The sequence below is a fragment of the Lemur catta genome, chromosome 6 (assembly GCF_020740605.2).
Source record: "Lemur catta isolate mLemCat1 chromosome 6, mLemCat1.pri, whole genome shotgun sequence".
Lineage (NCBI taxonomy): Eukaryota > Metazoa > Chordata > Mammalia > Primates > Lemuridae > Lemur > Lemur catta.
Genome location: NC_059133.1, coordinates 6,429,385 through 6,445,012, shown reverse-complemented (window position 1 = coordinate 6,445,012; position 15,628 = coordinate 6,429,385). Strand labels below are relative to the sequence as shown.

General features: G+C 43.3%; 1 protein-coding gene across 1 annotated transcript; it reads left to right on the top strand.

Annotated features, from left to right (window-relative positions):
* The first annotated feature begins 8,479 nt into the window (after positions 1-8,479).
* LOC123640288 (syncytin-1-like) lies at positions 8,480-12,621 on the top strand. Its single transcript, XM_045554778.1, has 2 exons — positions 8,480-8,578; positions 10,850-12,621. The coding sequence occupies exon 2, from the start codon at positions 10,853-10,855 to the stop codon at positions 12,596-12,598; it is 1,746 nt and encodes a 581-aa protein (XP_045410734.1). The 5' UTR covers positions 8,480-8,578; positions 10,850-10,852; the 3' UTR covers positions 12,599-12,621.
* Positions 12,622-15,628: the final 3,007 nt, after the last annotated feature.

Genomic DNA, 15,628 nt, shown 5'->3' with positions numbered 1-15,628 from the left:
GGGACCCTACTCATATTTCCTGATTTCAAAACTTTGCACAAAGCTACAATAATCAAAACAGTGTGATCCTGGCATAAAGACAGGCATATGGACGGACCAATGAACTAGGATAGAGAACACAGAAATAAGTACTCATATGCTCAAATGATTTTTTTGGTTTTTTTGTTTGTTTTTTTGAGATAGGGTCTTACTCTGTTGTCTGGGCTACAGTGCAGTGGCATCATCATACCTCACAGCAACCTCAAACTCCTGGGCTCAAGTGATCCTCCTCCCTCCGCCTCCTGAGTAGCTGGGACTACAGACATGTGCCACAATGCCCAGCTAATTTTTTTATTTTTTGTAGAAATCGGGTCTCAGTTGCCCAGGCTGGTCTCAAACTCCTGGCCTCAAGCAGTCCTCCCATCTTGGCCTCCCAAAGTGCTATGTTACAGGCATGAGCCACTGTGCCCAGCCTCAAATGATTTGATAAGGGTGCCAAGACCATTCAATTGGGAAAAGCTGTTTTTTGTTTTTTTTTTTAAATGGTGCTGGGAAAACTAGATATCCACATGCAAAAGAATGAAATTAGACCCTTACCTAACACCACTGTAAAAATTAAAATAGTTCAAAGACATAAGTGGTAAGGCCTAAAACTATAAAACCTAGAAGAAGTCATAGAGTAAAAGCTTTGTGACATTGGATTTGACAATATCTTGGGTATGACACCAAAGGCACAAGCAACGAAAGAATAGACAAATTGGACTTTGTGGAAATTTTAAAATTTTGTACATCAAAAGACACTGTCAATAGAGTAAAAATGTAACCCACAGAATTGGAGAACATATTTGTAAATCATATATCTGATAAGGGATTAATATCTAAAATGTATAGAGAACTCCTTTAAAAAAAAGCCCAAACTCATTCAAAAATGGCAAAGGACTTAGATAGAACTTCCAGTAAGATATACAAATGGCCAATAAGCACATGAAAAGATGCTCAACACTAGCCATTAGGGAAATGCAAGTCAAAACCACAGTGAGATACCACTTCACACTCATTTGAATGGCTACTATGAAAAAAAAAATCACAACTTTTGGTTAGAATGTGAAGAAATTAGAACACTTAAGCACCGTTGGTGTGAACGTGAAATGGTACAGTGGCTGTGGAAAAACAGTATGGCAGTTCCTCAAAAAGTTAAACAGAATAACTATACAATCCAGCAATTCCACTTCTAAATATATTTACACAAGAATGGAAAGGAGTGTATTAAACAGATATTTGTACATCCATGATGATAGCATTATTTCACAATTACAAGGTAGAAGGAACCCATGTGTCCACTGATGGATAAATGCATAAGCAAAATGTGGGATATACATACAATGTAACATTATTCAATCTTAAAAAGGAAGTAGATTTTGACACATGCTACAACATGGAAGAAACTTGAGGACATTATGGTAAGTGAAATAAGCCAGTCACAGGAAGATAAGTACTGTATCAAAATCATAGAGACAGAAAGTAGAATATTGATTTCCAGGGACTGGGTGAAAGGAGGAATGGGGAGTTATTGTTCATTATTATTATACTAATTATAATTGATAGCTATAACTTAATTGTTTAGAGAGTATTTATATATATATATATATTTTTTTTTTTTTTTTTTTTGAGACAGAGTCTCACTTTGTTGCCCGGGCTGGAGTGCCGTGGCGTCAGCCTAGCTCACAGCAACCTCAAACTCCTGGGCTTAAGTGATCCTGCTGCCTCAGCCTCCCGAGTAGCTGGGACTACAGGCATGTGCCACCATGCCCGGCTAATTTTTTCTGTATATATTTTTAGTTGCCCAGATAATTTATTTCTATTTTTAGTAGAGATGGAGTCTCGCTCAGGCTGGTCTCGAACTCCTGACCTCGAGCGATCCACCCGCCTTGGCCTCCCAGAGGGCTAGGATTACAGGTGTGAGCCACCGCGCCCGGCCTTTTTTTTTTTTTTCCTTGAGACAGTCTCGCTCTGTTGCCCGGGCCAGAGGGCCGTGGCCTCAGCCTAGCTCACAGCAACCTCAAACTCCTGGGCTCAAGCAGTCCTCCTGCCTCAGCCTCCCAAGTAGCTGGGACTACACCATGCCCAGCTAATTTTTTCTATATATATGTTTTAGTTGTCCGGCTAATTTCTTTCTATTTTTAGTAGAGACAGGGTTTTGCTCTTGCTCAGGCTAGTCTTGAATGCCTGACCTCGAGCAATCCTCCCACCTTGGCCTCCCAGAGTGCTAGGATTACAGACGTGAGCCATCACACTCGGCCTGTTTAGAGAGTATAGAGTTTCAGTTTTACAACATGAAAAGATTTATGGCAGTAGATGAGGTGATGATAGCATGACATTATGAATGTTTAATACCACTGAACTGTATACTTAAAATGGTTACGTTTTATGTTATGTGCATTTTATCACAATTTTTAAAAAAGATATACTCCAACACTAATCAAAAGAAAGCTATAATAGCTATAATAATTTCAGACAAAGCTGATTTTAGAGCAAGGAAAATTATCGGGGATAAAGAGGCATTGCATAATGATAAAAGGGTCAAATCTTCAAGAAGATAAAACAATCCTTAATGTATATGCACTTAACAAAAAATCACAAAAATATGAGGCAAACACTGATAGCAATACAAGAAGAAATATACAAATTCACTATTATATTTGAAGATTTGAACAACTCTCTATGAGTAATTGACAGATCCAGCAGGTAGCATGTCAGTGCAATGGACTGAATATTTGCATAACTTCTCCCCCACCAACCCAAATGTGATGGTATTTGGAGATGGGGCCTTTGTCAAGTAATTAGGTTTAGAAAAAAGTAGAGCACCCATGATGACATTAATGCCCTTATAAACAGAAGAGACATGAGATCTCTGTGTGCATGCACCAAGGAAAGGCTATGTGAGGACATAACTGGGACGTGGGCCCTCACCAAGAACCCAACCCTGCTGGCATGCCAATGTCAACTTTCAGCCTCTGGAACTGTAAGTAATAAAATGGGGTTTTTTGTTTGAGATAGGATCTCACTCTGTTTCCCAGGCTGCAATGCAGTAGTGTCATCATAGCTCACTGCAACCTCAGACTCCTGGGCTCAAGCAGTCCTCCTGTCTCAGCCTCCCGAGTAGCTGAGACTAGAGGTACTGCACCACCACACCCAGCTTTTTTTGTGTTTTTGTTTTTGGTAGAGACAAGGTCTCACTATGTTGCCCAGGTTGGTTTTGAACTCCAGGCCTCAAGTGATCCTTCCACTTCAGCCTCCTAAGTGCTGGGATTATAGGTATGAGCTATCATACCCGGCCAGAAATGTTGTTTAAGCCATCTACACTATCGTATTTCCTTATAGCAGCCCAAACTGACTAAGACGATCAGTAAGGACATAGTTGAACTGAAGAGCACTATCAATCAACTGGATCTAATTGACATTTACAGAATACTTCACCCACCAGAATACACATTTTTCTCAAGATTACATGGAATATTCACCAAAATAGACCACATTCTAGGCCACGAAACACACCTTAACAAACTTAAAATTAGAGAAATCAGACAGGGTATACTCTCAGACCACAACAGAATTAGACTAGAAACCACTAACAGAAAGATAGCTGGAAAATCCCCAAATACTTAAAGATTAAACACACACTTCTAGATAACACATGGGTCAAAGAAGTAGTTGTAAGAGAAGTTAAAAGATATTTTAAACAAATGAAAATGAAAATACAACTTAGAGTTGTGGGATAAGATGAAAATACTGCTTAGAAATTTATAGCATTGAATGAATGTATGAAAAAATATTAGGTCATTAAATGTGAAATGTCCAATTTTGAATCAGAAGTGTAGTTTATTATATCTCAGACAAAAAGCAGTACAAAGTATGCGCCTAAACTATTGACACAGTTTTGCTGTCTTATTTAATGGTAGCTTGCTTATGCCAGCAGTGAAGAAGCCTGGAGAGCGAGTGGCGATGAAGTTGCAGGAGGCATTTTCTAGGACATAAGGCCAAGCTCCCAGTTCAAGGCTCACAAAAGCAAAAATATCCCAGGAAGGGCATAAGGAAAAAAGTTACTGGTTATGCATATATCAAAGATTATTATCGTAAGGCACTCTTGAGGAACTGAACAAATCGTGTTAACAAGTCTCATTTACAGAAATATAAAATGATTAATGATTTGGCAACACTTCAATCTCCTTAAGTTTGGTTTAAACAAAAAGCAAACTTGAATAAAACCAGAAAAAAAGAGCGTTTTCTACAGTTTGTTGAGAATCAAATATTTTTTCCTTGCAAGACGTGGTCCAAAGCCTGGAATAAGTTGTCATTAGTTGGTACAAGGTCTGGTGAATACAGTGGATGACAGAGTCACCAGAACGGAACTTTTCAAACCATCAAGAAATGCTCCATTAGGAATTTTTATCACTGTGCAAACATTATAGAGTATACTTACACAACCCTAGATGGTATATAGCCTAAAACACACCTAGACTATATGGTATAGCCTACTGCTCCTAGAATATAAACTTGCGTAGCATATCACTGTACTGAATACAATAGGCAATTGTTAACACAATGGTAAGTATTTGTACATCTAAGTATGTCCAAACATAGAGAAGGTAACAACATATGGCAGCTACACTGTCAGTAGGTGATATGAATTTTCCAGCTCCGTTATAATCTTATGGGACCACTGTTGTATAAGAGGTTCATTGTTGACCAAAACATCATTATGCACTGCATAACGGTTATTAGAAAAGAAGAAAGATCTAAAATCAGTAACCTAAGCTTCCACCTTAGGAAACCATAGAAAGAAAAGAAAATAAACTAGAGCAAATATCAATGAAATTGAAAAGAGAATCATCTTAGTTCATTTTCTGTTGTGATAACTGAATACTTGAGACTGGCTAATTTATATAGAAATTGAGGCCAGGCGCAGTGGTTCACGCCTGTAATCCTACCACTTTGGGAGGCTGAGGCGGGAGGATCATTTGAGGCCAGGAGTTCAAGAACAGCCTGGGCACCATAGTGAGACCCTGTCTCTACAAAAGATACAAAAATTAGCCAGACATGGTGGTACATGCCGTAGTCCCACCTACTCAGGAGGCTAAGGCAGGAGGATTGCTTGAGCCCTGGAGTTTGAGGTTGCAGTGAGCTACGATGGTGCCACCATACTCTAGTCTTGACAACAGAGTGAGACCTCAAAAAAAAAAAAAAAAAAACAAAATGAATTTATTTCTTATAGTTCTGAAGGCTGGAAAGTCCAAGTTTGAGGGGGCTGCATCTGGTTAGGGCCTTCTTGCTGGGGGAAACTCTCTGCAGAGTTCAGTGGAAGCACAGGGGAAGGAAGTTGAGCATGCTAGCTCAGGTCTCTCTCTTATAAACTACTAGTCCTACTCCTGTGAGAGCCCATTAATCAGTTAACTCATTAATCCATAAATGGATTAATCCATTCATGAGCATATAGAATTCATGCCTTAATCACGTATTAAAGGCCTCTGCTTTCCAATACTACCACATTGGTGATTAAATTTTAATGTGAGTTTTGGAGGAGACATTCAAGCCATAGCAGGAATAGAAAAAAAACAACCAAGATCAAAATTCATTCTTTGAAAAGATCAAAAATTTAAAAGCCTCTAGCCAGGCTAAGAAAAAAGATACAATTTCTAATATCAGAAATGAAAGAGGAAATCACTACCAATCCCATGGATACTAAAAGGATAAGGATTATATAACTATATGGCTACAAATTTGGTAGCCTAGATGAAATGGGCCAATTCCTTGAAAGACACAACTAGCCAAAACTCACCAGAAGAAATAACCTCAATAGCCCTATATCAAAGAAATGGAATCAATAACGTCAGGTCCCCTCTTGGTAGACTGTTGTCCTGGTTCTTTGGCCCCTTGCTTGGAAAATTCACAAGCAGGGCCAGTGTGACTGAGCGACCACAGACAGGAAGCAATTACACACAAACAGCTTGTATTGCAGAAAAGAAGGGAGCTATATAAACCTAGGGTACGTTCCAGAGAGGAATGGGTCAGTCTCCACAAGAGGAGAGAGAAAGACATTGAGGACTCCTAGGTAGTTTCCTTTTATTGTCCTGGTCTGGGGGGAGAGCTTATGGGAGGTGTGAGATGTTACCAGATGTTTCATCAACATGATTGACAGGTGTTCTTACAACGCAGTTGAAGCTCCACAGGTGTGTGCCTCAAAACCTCAAGTCCCTGCTCTTCACAGTTGTTAGCTGCGTTTCCCTACAGTCCCTTCCCTGGCTTCTCCACCCCAGGAACTGCCCCTCCTGGCCTGTATCTGCCGCCTGCAGATTTGGTCCCTGCCTAACATTCCCCGTGAGAGATACGGAGCCTGAAAATCTTTGGGGCCAAAGGTCCATCTTCTGTAGCTGCTTCAAACTGAACAGAGACAATGCTCTCCAGGCTCCATGATCTCTTTTAAGAGTTACAGGTGTAAGTTACTTGCAGCCTTATCTAGCGACTCCATGTATTGTAGTATTACCTTGTTCAGATATGGGGTGAAATCCCCGAGCTAGCATAAGTTTCACGTGGAACTGTTGAAGCCTTAAAGACACACAAACTTAGTAAGGAGGATAAAAATGCATGAGTCAAATATTAATAGAAGGACAATGGCCATTAAAGGTCCCAGGAATGGTAGCAACCAGGTCATACTTGGTAATAAGTGAAAAAAAAGTTGTAGGAAAAATGAAATCATAATGAAAATGTGAAAATTAGGAGTGCTTGAAAATAGGCCTTTGTGGCACAATATATCTGACATGCAGAGGATTCTAGCAGAGGCTGACATAAGACCAGGAAATATACATATGGATTCTTTACTATCTGTGGTGGCATAGCCCGTCAGGTTTAATTATTTCACCTTTTCGAAGACACCTTTAATCCCTTAGTTCACACTCGTAGGTTTCAGCGTCCTTGCTGGTGTCTGGGCTCCGAGCGTCCACCAGTTTAGCTCTCAAGTGCGTACCAGCTCTCCGTTCCCTTCGGGTTCACTCCTGTGGGGACAGAGGAGACCTGATGTGGGCCCTTCCACGTGGGCTGATTTTTCCACACAGGACTCACAATATTGGGGGGCATCTCTCAGGTATATAAAGGCCTGAACATAGGGAATTTCTGACCACTTTCCCTCCCTTCTACAAAAGGGATCTAATTGTAGGATAGTATTTGGGTTAAGATTCCCATTCTCAGGCCAGGATTCTCCGCCCGGCAGTTGGTATTGGGGCCATGCTGTGTTGCAGAAAAACCACTAGTTTCATTTCACGGAGGCTGTTGAGTCCAAGTGTCTTCCAGTTTTTTAACAGGCATCCCAGGGGAGAATTGGTGGGGACTGAGGTTTCCTGCCCCATTGTCTCTATGGGAAGAGAACAGAATAGACCAAGAGCAGATTACCTGTTGCACCAAGTGTCCCCACGTCCAGCAGGTTTGGCTCGGGGCTTGCTTAGTTGGGCTGTGCCCAAAAATCTCTTATTGCGACTACTTGTGAAACCAGGCATCCCAGTCCCAACACGTCAGCCGCCACCCATTTAGGCATCCCTCTCCTGGGCAGTACTTCACCATGGGGTCGCCATGTCCCGTCTCTGTGCTCGACACCCCCCGCACCCCGCTCTGCTCCAGAGACCTGGTGAAAACTTTCTCCCCACCCCCTCACCAGGTGGCAGATGGTAGGGCTCAGTCTACCCTCAGTTCTTTAAGTCTGAAACAGCATGGGATGTCATGGGGACATAGTCCTAGAAAACTAAGTTTTAGTTAGAAAAACAAAGATACAATTATAGGGGTGAGGGAGAACACTTACGTTACTGTAGGGGCCTCACTATAGTCAGGAAGTTTTCCAGCAGGGTGTCCCCTCAACCCCTCCGCTATTTCCTCAGCCTGAGGACAAACCACAGAGAGTGGGCAGCCCACTGACCAAGAGTGAGGTGAGTCCCATAATGTTGGGAGCCAGCTTAGCCTTATGCAAAACGCCATCTTATACAAAGCGCCATCTTAAGCTTACATACTTCTTCTTCCTCCCTCTTGCACAAAGAAAGCGCGCGCAAAGCCTGTGACACCCCTCCCACTCCCTCGTCTCATATCACACCACCACCCTTCCTCCTATCAGCAGCTGCCACGAGTCCTTATTCCTACCCTCCCCCCGCTACAGTGCATATAAGCAGCCACCCAGCAATAAAATTTTGGGGCTTGATCAGAATCTTGTCTTGCCTCCATTTTGTGTGTCTCTTGTCTCTTTTCTTTCACCAGCAGCAGGTAGTCCTCCTCGCACCCCCGCGTTGTATGCCCCGCTGGTCGGGACATAAACTGGCGCCCAACGTGGGGCTCGAGGCACGGAACAGCGCTGTTGGCACCTACTCAGAAGACGCCCCGGCCGGGCACCCCCTGAGCCCAAGAGCTCGCTTGGAGCCCGTGAGCCATCAGCCCACGGGATAAGACTCCGCGATTGCACCCCCTGAGCCCAAGAGCTCGCTTGGAGCCCGTGAGCCATCAGCCCACGGGATAAGACTCCGCGTTGATCGTCGCTGGATTGGCCGCCCCAGCAGACATCGGAACGGTGAGTAGGTGATCATAATGGGACAAGAATTGAGCTCGCATGAGCTCTTCCTTAATGGTCTTAAGGATTCCCTCAAGGCACGCAGAATTAAGGCTAAAAAGAAAGATTTACGTAGTTTTTTTAGTTTCCTGGCTGATGTCTGTCCCTGGTTCCCTCAAGAGGGCACCATTGATCAAAAGTGCTGGAGACGGGTTGGTGACTGCCTCAATGACTATTATCGCACCTTTGGCCCTAGCAAGGTCCCTGTGTCTACCTTTTCCTACTGGAACTTAATTAATGATATTTTACAAATTCATTCTCAAGATTCGGACATTAAACATATAATCCAGACGGGCGAAGCGGCTCTTAAAGCCAGCTCTCGCCCCCCCTCGGCTTGCCACTCGGTTACCATAAGTATGCCGGAAGAGCCTGACAACTCCAATATTGAACCCCTCAAAGAAACTCTCAAAAAGGTCCCAAAATTATACCCTCCCCTCACTTCCTCCCCTCCTCACGATGATCAGCTCCCTCCTGAGGACCAGGAAGTCTTAGACGACCAGGCGGCTCATTACCATGATGAGGAGGACCCCTGGCGGCTTACTGCGCCAGTTCTTCATCCGTTACCCTCCGCTCCCCACAAACCCCCCCCTTATCACTTCCCTCAACCACTTCCACCGTTTGAAAACCTTTTACGCCCTGCGCCCGAGGCACGTCCTCCAAATGACCCCCCCGCCACAAATAAATTCTTCTCTAACCCAACAAATTTCCTCCCTTAGGGAAACACTCAGACAAAAACGGGAACACATTAGCGTAGTTAAAGAGCTTAGAGCCCTCGAGAGTGAGCTCGGCTCACTTCTTCTCAGCAACTCTAGTACATCATCCAAGAAACAAAAAATTCCCGATCTGCCATTGCTAGCCTTTCCAGTTACACGAAGTCGCGCCCCCAGACCCCCTGATCAAGACAACATAGATGAGGAAGGGAGGGAGGAACAAGAAAACCCTGACTCCCAGGACCCGCCCTCTACGGAGGAGGCCTCCGACACAGAGGAGCCTGAGGGTGACTCTTCCCATAATTCAGGACAAAAATATCGCAGACTCAATCTTAAACATCTTAAAGATCTAAAGGCTGCGGTCAGTTTATATGGGCCCACTGCGCCCTACACCATGGCACTTCTTGAGGGCCTTAGCGACCGATGGCTAACACCAAATGATTGGCTCATGCTAGCTCGTGCCACCCTTTCCGGGGGTGATTTTGTCCTCTGGCGTACCGACTTTGTTGAAAATTGCCGAGAAACAGCACAACGCAATGCAGAAAATAGAACTTCTAGGACCTGGACCAGAGACAAACTTTTAGGAAGACCCCCTTACCAGACTAATGAAATACAAGCCGCCTTCCCTCCGGGGTTACTAGCCCAAATTCAAAATGCTGGCTTGAAGGCCTGGCGCCGTCTCCCGCCTAAGGGGTCCGCCACCACATCCCTAGCCAAAATCCGCCAGGGCCCAGATGAACCATACTGTGACTTTATCAGTAAACTGACAGATGCAGCAGAACGACTGGTTGGGGAAGGAGAAAACGAAAGTGTTTTTCTTAAACATCTAGCTTACGAAAACGCCAACCCCGCCTGTCAAGAAGCAATTCGCCCACATCGTAACGGCTCTCTTGCTGATTATATCAAATTATGCTCAGGAGTTGGGGCCTCCCACTCCATCGGTGTAGCCATCGGGGCAGCCCTAAAACCTCTTGTCGCCTCCGCACCTATAATTTCTTATCCAATGCCAACCCGATATTCTCAATAAGACTTTAGAAGTATATGTAAATGTCTGTTTTTCATAATTGCTCTTTATATTATGTGTTGTCAGACAAGATAGTTATTTAAGAAACATGGAAAATGCAGAAATGACTATAGACAATGTTTTCACAAAAGTAACTATATAATGGTACAATAGATGAAGGCAATGCATGGCCTTCCAATAAAAAATATTTAAAGATTATATTATATTATATTACATGTTATAGTGTGATATAATATGTGACTATAAAATTAATTATATAATTGATATATAATGATATAATGTTTGACAATATTTGATAATGTAATTGATAATTGATGTAATATCATGATCCTGATTGTAATTGTGATATTATATTATATTGTGTTATATTATGAAATAATTATTAAAATAATTATTAATAATAATATAAATAATAAATAATTATTAAAAAGAATTATTTAACATAATTCAGCCAATCCAGGGACAAGTCCCTGAGAAAACTTGTTTCCTTCCTTGCAGGCAATGAAGCTCTGCCTCTTTATCCTCCTCATATGCTCCTCCTGCGCATACGCCGGCTTCGGATCCCCGCCAAATCCGCAGGAACTCATAAGACTCCTCTATGGGAACCCCTGTGACTGCGGTGGAGGTACGACCACGATTACCCCCTCCTCTTATACTAAAACAATTGACTGCTCCTCAAAAATAGCCTACCTAGCCTATAGTCAAACATACTCAGGGATTTCAGAACAACAATGGACCTGTGTGTCCAAGCCCACAATTATTCCCTCCACACAGGGCCGTCCTGGGCCTTGTCCTAGCAGCTGTTTGAGTGCAGTCTACACAGCAATCCATTCAAGCTGCTACACCTCTGCTCAGTTATGCACCCTTAATAATCAAACCTATTACACTGCCATCTTAGAAAGAAACTACCCTGGTACCTTTGGCAGTATCTTAGATGGAGAAAAATATGCTCAGGCATCTTGCTTGGGAACTGTTGGAAAGGACGTATGCTGGCACACCGTTGCCCCAATTCATATATCGGACGGTGGGGGCCCCAGCGACATTCAAAAACAATCCCAAGTCGCTCACTGCCTAGAGGAACTTGCCCAACGCCTAAATCCTCTCTTAGATTATCATCCACTTGCTCTCCCCAAACCCAGAGATATTGCTCTAGACCCACAGACACAAAATATTCTCAAAACCACATTCTCTCTATTAAATGCCACTAATCCCTCCCTTGCACAAGATTGCTGGCTATGCGTGACCTCTGGAACGCCCTTGCCTACCGCGATCCCCACCTATAACGTTTCCTACATCCCCCTTGACGATAGGACCAATTGTTCATTCTCCCCCCCTTTCAGAGTGCAACCTTCAGGCTTTAATTCCTCCGGTTGCCTCCAAGGACCATCTCAAAATAACTCTTACGATGTTGAGGTTGGATTTATTACCTTCTCTAACTGCCATACCATAACCAACATCTCCACCCCTGTTTGCTCTCCTCCGGGTCAGGTATTTGTCTGTGGGGGCAACCTCGCCTACACTGTACTCCCCACCAATTGGACAGGCCTCTGCATTTTAGCGAGCCTCCTCCCTGACATCTCCATCATCCCCGGGGAAGAACCTGTCCCCCTCCCTAGTTTTGACCTGGCAGTGGGGCATCACCGACGCGCTCTCCAGGCCATTCCCTTACTTATAGGTTTGGGTATAACAACTGCTATGGCCACTGGAGGTGCAGGGGTCGGGGTTGCCACCCACACCTATAATAAGTTGTCCCTCCAGTTGATCAATGATGTTCAAACTCTTTCTGGGACCATCAATGACCTACAAGACCAAATTGATTCACTGGCTGAGGTTGTCTTACAAAATCGCAAAGGATTAGACTTACTAACTGCGGAACAGGGAGGCGTTTGTTTAGCCTTACAGGAACGGTGCTGTTTCTATGCCAACAAGTCTGGCATCGTCCGAGACAAGATCAAGAAATTACAAGAAGATCTCATCAAACGAAGAAAAGAATTATTTGAAAACCCACTCTGGACTGGACTTAACGGACTCCTCCCCTACCTTCTCCCTATCTTGGGCCCCCTCCTTTGTCTCCTTCTGCTTATAACCTTTGGACCCTGGGCATTTCGCCATTTTACAGATCTCATAAAAAGACAAATTGATGCTATCCTTGCTAAACCTATCCAAATCCATTACCAACGACTGGCAATAGAAGATGGTTTTGGTGAAGATTACTACGGCTCCCTCCCTACGGGGACGACATGCTAACCAGAGACATGTCTACCCCCTCCCTTCACAAGAGAGGGGTATGAGTACCGGGATGAGTGCAAAACAAAGTATTGCAAGGGAAGGTCACAAAAATTTCGACTTTCTCTGGGTATCCCTGAGAGCATGCCTGGCTTGCATAGAGGTTGGTATCTACTATTCTCTGGAATAAGTTCGGCTCTGCCTCTCCTCCCCAAAAGATACCAAGAGCCATCACTGGTGGGCACAGACGACCCACGGGAGGAGCCAGGCCCCTGCTCCCTCACCCGGTTAACGCTCACCTTCCTTCTTGTTTTAAAACAGAAAGGGAGGAGATGTTGGGAGCCAGCTTAGCCTTATGCAAAACGCCATCTTATACAAAGCGCCATCTTAAGCTTACATACTTCTTCTTCCTCCCTCTTGCACAAAGAAAGCGCGCGCAAAGCCTGTGACACCCCTCCCACTCCCTCGTCTCATATCACACCACCACCCTTCCTCCTATCAGCAGCTGCCACGAGTCCTTATTCCTACCCTCCCCCCGCTACAGTGCATATAAGCAGCCACCCAGCAATAAAATTTTGGGGCTTGATCAGAATCTTGTCTTGCCTCCATTTTGTGTGTCTCTTGTCTCTTTTCTTTCACCAGCAGCAGGTAGTCCTCCTCGCACCCCTGCGTTGTATGCCCCGCTGGTCGGGACACCATAAGCCCTGGGCTGGCATGTAGCAGGACTGGATTTCCAAAATGCTGCTTCCTGAGTCCTAGTGTTGTAACAAAAAGGACAGGAACTCCGGGGTTTGTACCACATTCGCACTACTTGCCATGTTTTACTAGACTCGGGAAAGCAAGAAGACAGGAAGATGAGGCGACAAGGCAACCTCCCGAAAAAACACATACATACCATCACCTTACCTTCAAAAGAGAGGCTCCTGGGTTTCGACACCAAATGTCAGGTCCAGCCTTTTGGTAGACTGTTGTCCTGGTTCTTTGGCCCCTTGCTTGGAAAATTCACAAGCAGGGCCGGTGTGACTGAGCCACCACAGACAAGAAGCAATTACACACAAACAGCTTGTATTGCAGAAAAGAAAAAAAGAGAGCCAAGCAAAGCAGAAAGTGCATTCCAGAGAGGAACCAGTTAGTCTCTACAAGCGGAGAAAAGCATTGAGGACACCCGCGGTGGTTTCCTTTTATTGACCTGGTCTGGGGCAGAGCTTAAGGGAGGTGTGGGACGTTACTAGATGATTGATATACATGAGTGGCAGGTGTTGTTATAACGAAGTTGCAGCTCCCACAGGTGTGTGCCGCAAAACTGCAAGTCCCTGCTCTTCGCATTATTAGCTGTGTTTTTCTGCAGTCCCTTCCCTGGCTTCTCCACCCCTAGGAATCGCCCTCCTGGCTTGTATCTGCCACCTGCAGATTTGGTCCCTGCCTAACAAGTAATTAACCTTCAAAAAAAAAAAAAAAAAAAGGAAGCACCAGGCTCAGGTGGGTTCATTGGTAAATCAAGGAATAAATGATATCAATTCTCTACAGTCTCAGAAAATAGAAGCAGAGGGGAACACTTCCTAACTCATTCTCTGAGGCCAAAAATACTCAAATACCAAAACCAGTTAGAAACATTACAACAAATAAAAACTACAGATCAGTATTTCTCATGAACACAGATGTAAAAATCCTCAAAACAAAATATGAGCAAATTAACCAATAATGTATAAAAGAATTGTACACTATGACCAAGTGGAATTTATACCAGGTATGCAAGGCTCTTTCAACATTTGAAATTAATTAATGTAACCCATCACATCAATAGACTAAAGAAGAAAAATAACATGATCATATCAACAGATGCAGAAAAAGCATTTTAAAAATCCAACTTCCATTCATGATTTAAAAAAAAAAACTCTCAGGCTGGGCGCAGTGGCTCACGCCTGTAATCCTAGCACCCTGGGAGGCTGAGGTGGGAGGATTGCTCGAGCTCAGGAGTTTGAGACCAGCCTCAGCAAGAGTGAGACCCTGTCTCTACTAAAAAAAAAAAAAAAGGAATAGAAAAAAAATTAGCCAGTCAACTACAAATAGAAACAAAAATTAGCCAGGCATGGTGGCTCACGCCTGTAGTCCCAGCTACTTGGGAGGCTGAGGCAGGAGAATCGCTTGAGCCCAGGAGTCTGAGATTGCTGTGAGCTAGGCTGACGCCACTACACTCTAGCCCCGGCAACAAAGTGAGACTCTGTCTGAAAAAAAAAACAACAACAACAACAAAAAAACTCTCAGCACACTAAGAATAGAGGGGAACATCTTCAACTTGATAAAGAGCATCTCTATGAAAGACAAAAACAGAACCCTACAGCTAACATCAAACTTAGTGGTAAGAAACTAAATGCTTTCCTGCTAAGATCAGGAACAAATCAAGATGTCGCCTCTTACCGCTTCTATTCAATATCATAGTAGAAGTTCTGGCTAATGCAACAAGACAAGGAAAGGAAACAAAAGGTATACATATTAGGAATGAAGAAATAAAACCAACTTTGTTCACAGATAATTGTCTATGTAGAAAATTCCAAAGAATCAACAAAAAAACTTCCTGGAACTAAGTGATTATGGCACAGTTGCAGAATACTAGATGAATAAACAAAGATCAGTGGCTTTCCTACATACCAGAAATGAATAGTTGGAATTTGAAATGAAGAAAACACAATACCATTCACCAAAAAAAAAAAAAAAAAACAAAAAAAACTTAGGTATAAATCTAACAAAATATGTACAAGAGTATATAAGGAAAACTACAATAGTTTTCTGGTGAAAGAAATCAAAGGACATCTAAATAAATGGAGAGATATTCCATGTACATGCACAGAAAGACTCAATATTGTCCAGATGTCAGTTTTCCCCAACTTGATCTATAGATTCAGCATGATTCTAATCAAACTTTCAGCAAGTTATTTTATGGATATCAACGAATTCCAAAGTTTATATGAAAAGGCAAAAGACCCAGAATAGCCAACATAATTCTGAAGGAGGGGAACAAAGTCCGAGGACTGAGTCTCCCTGACTTTAAGA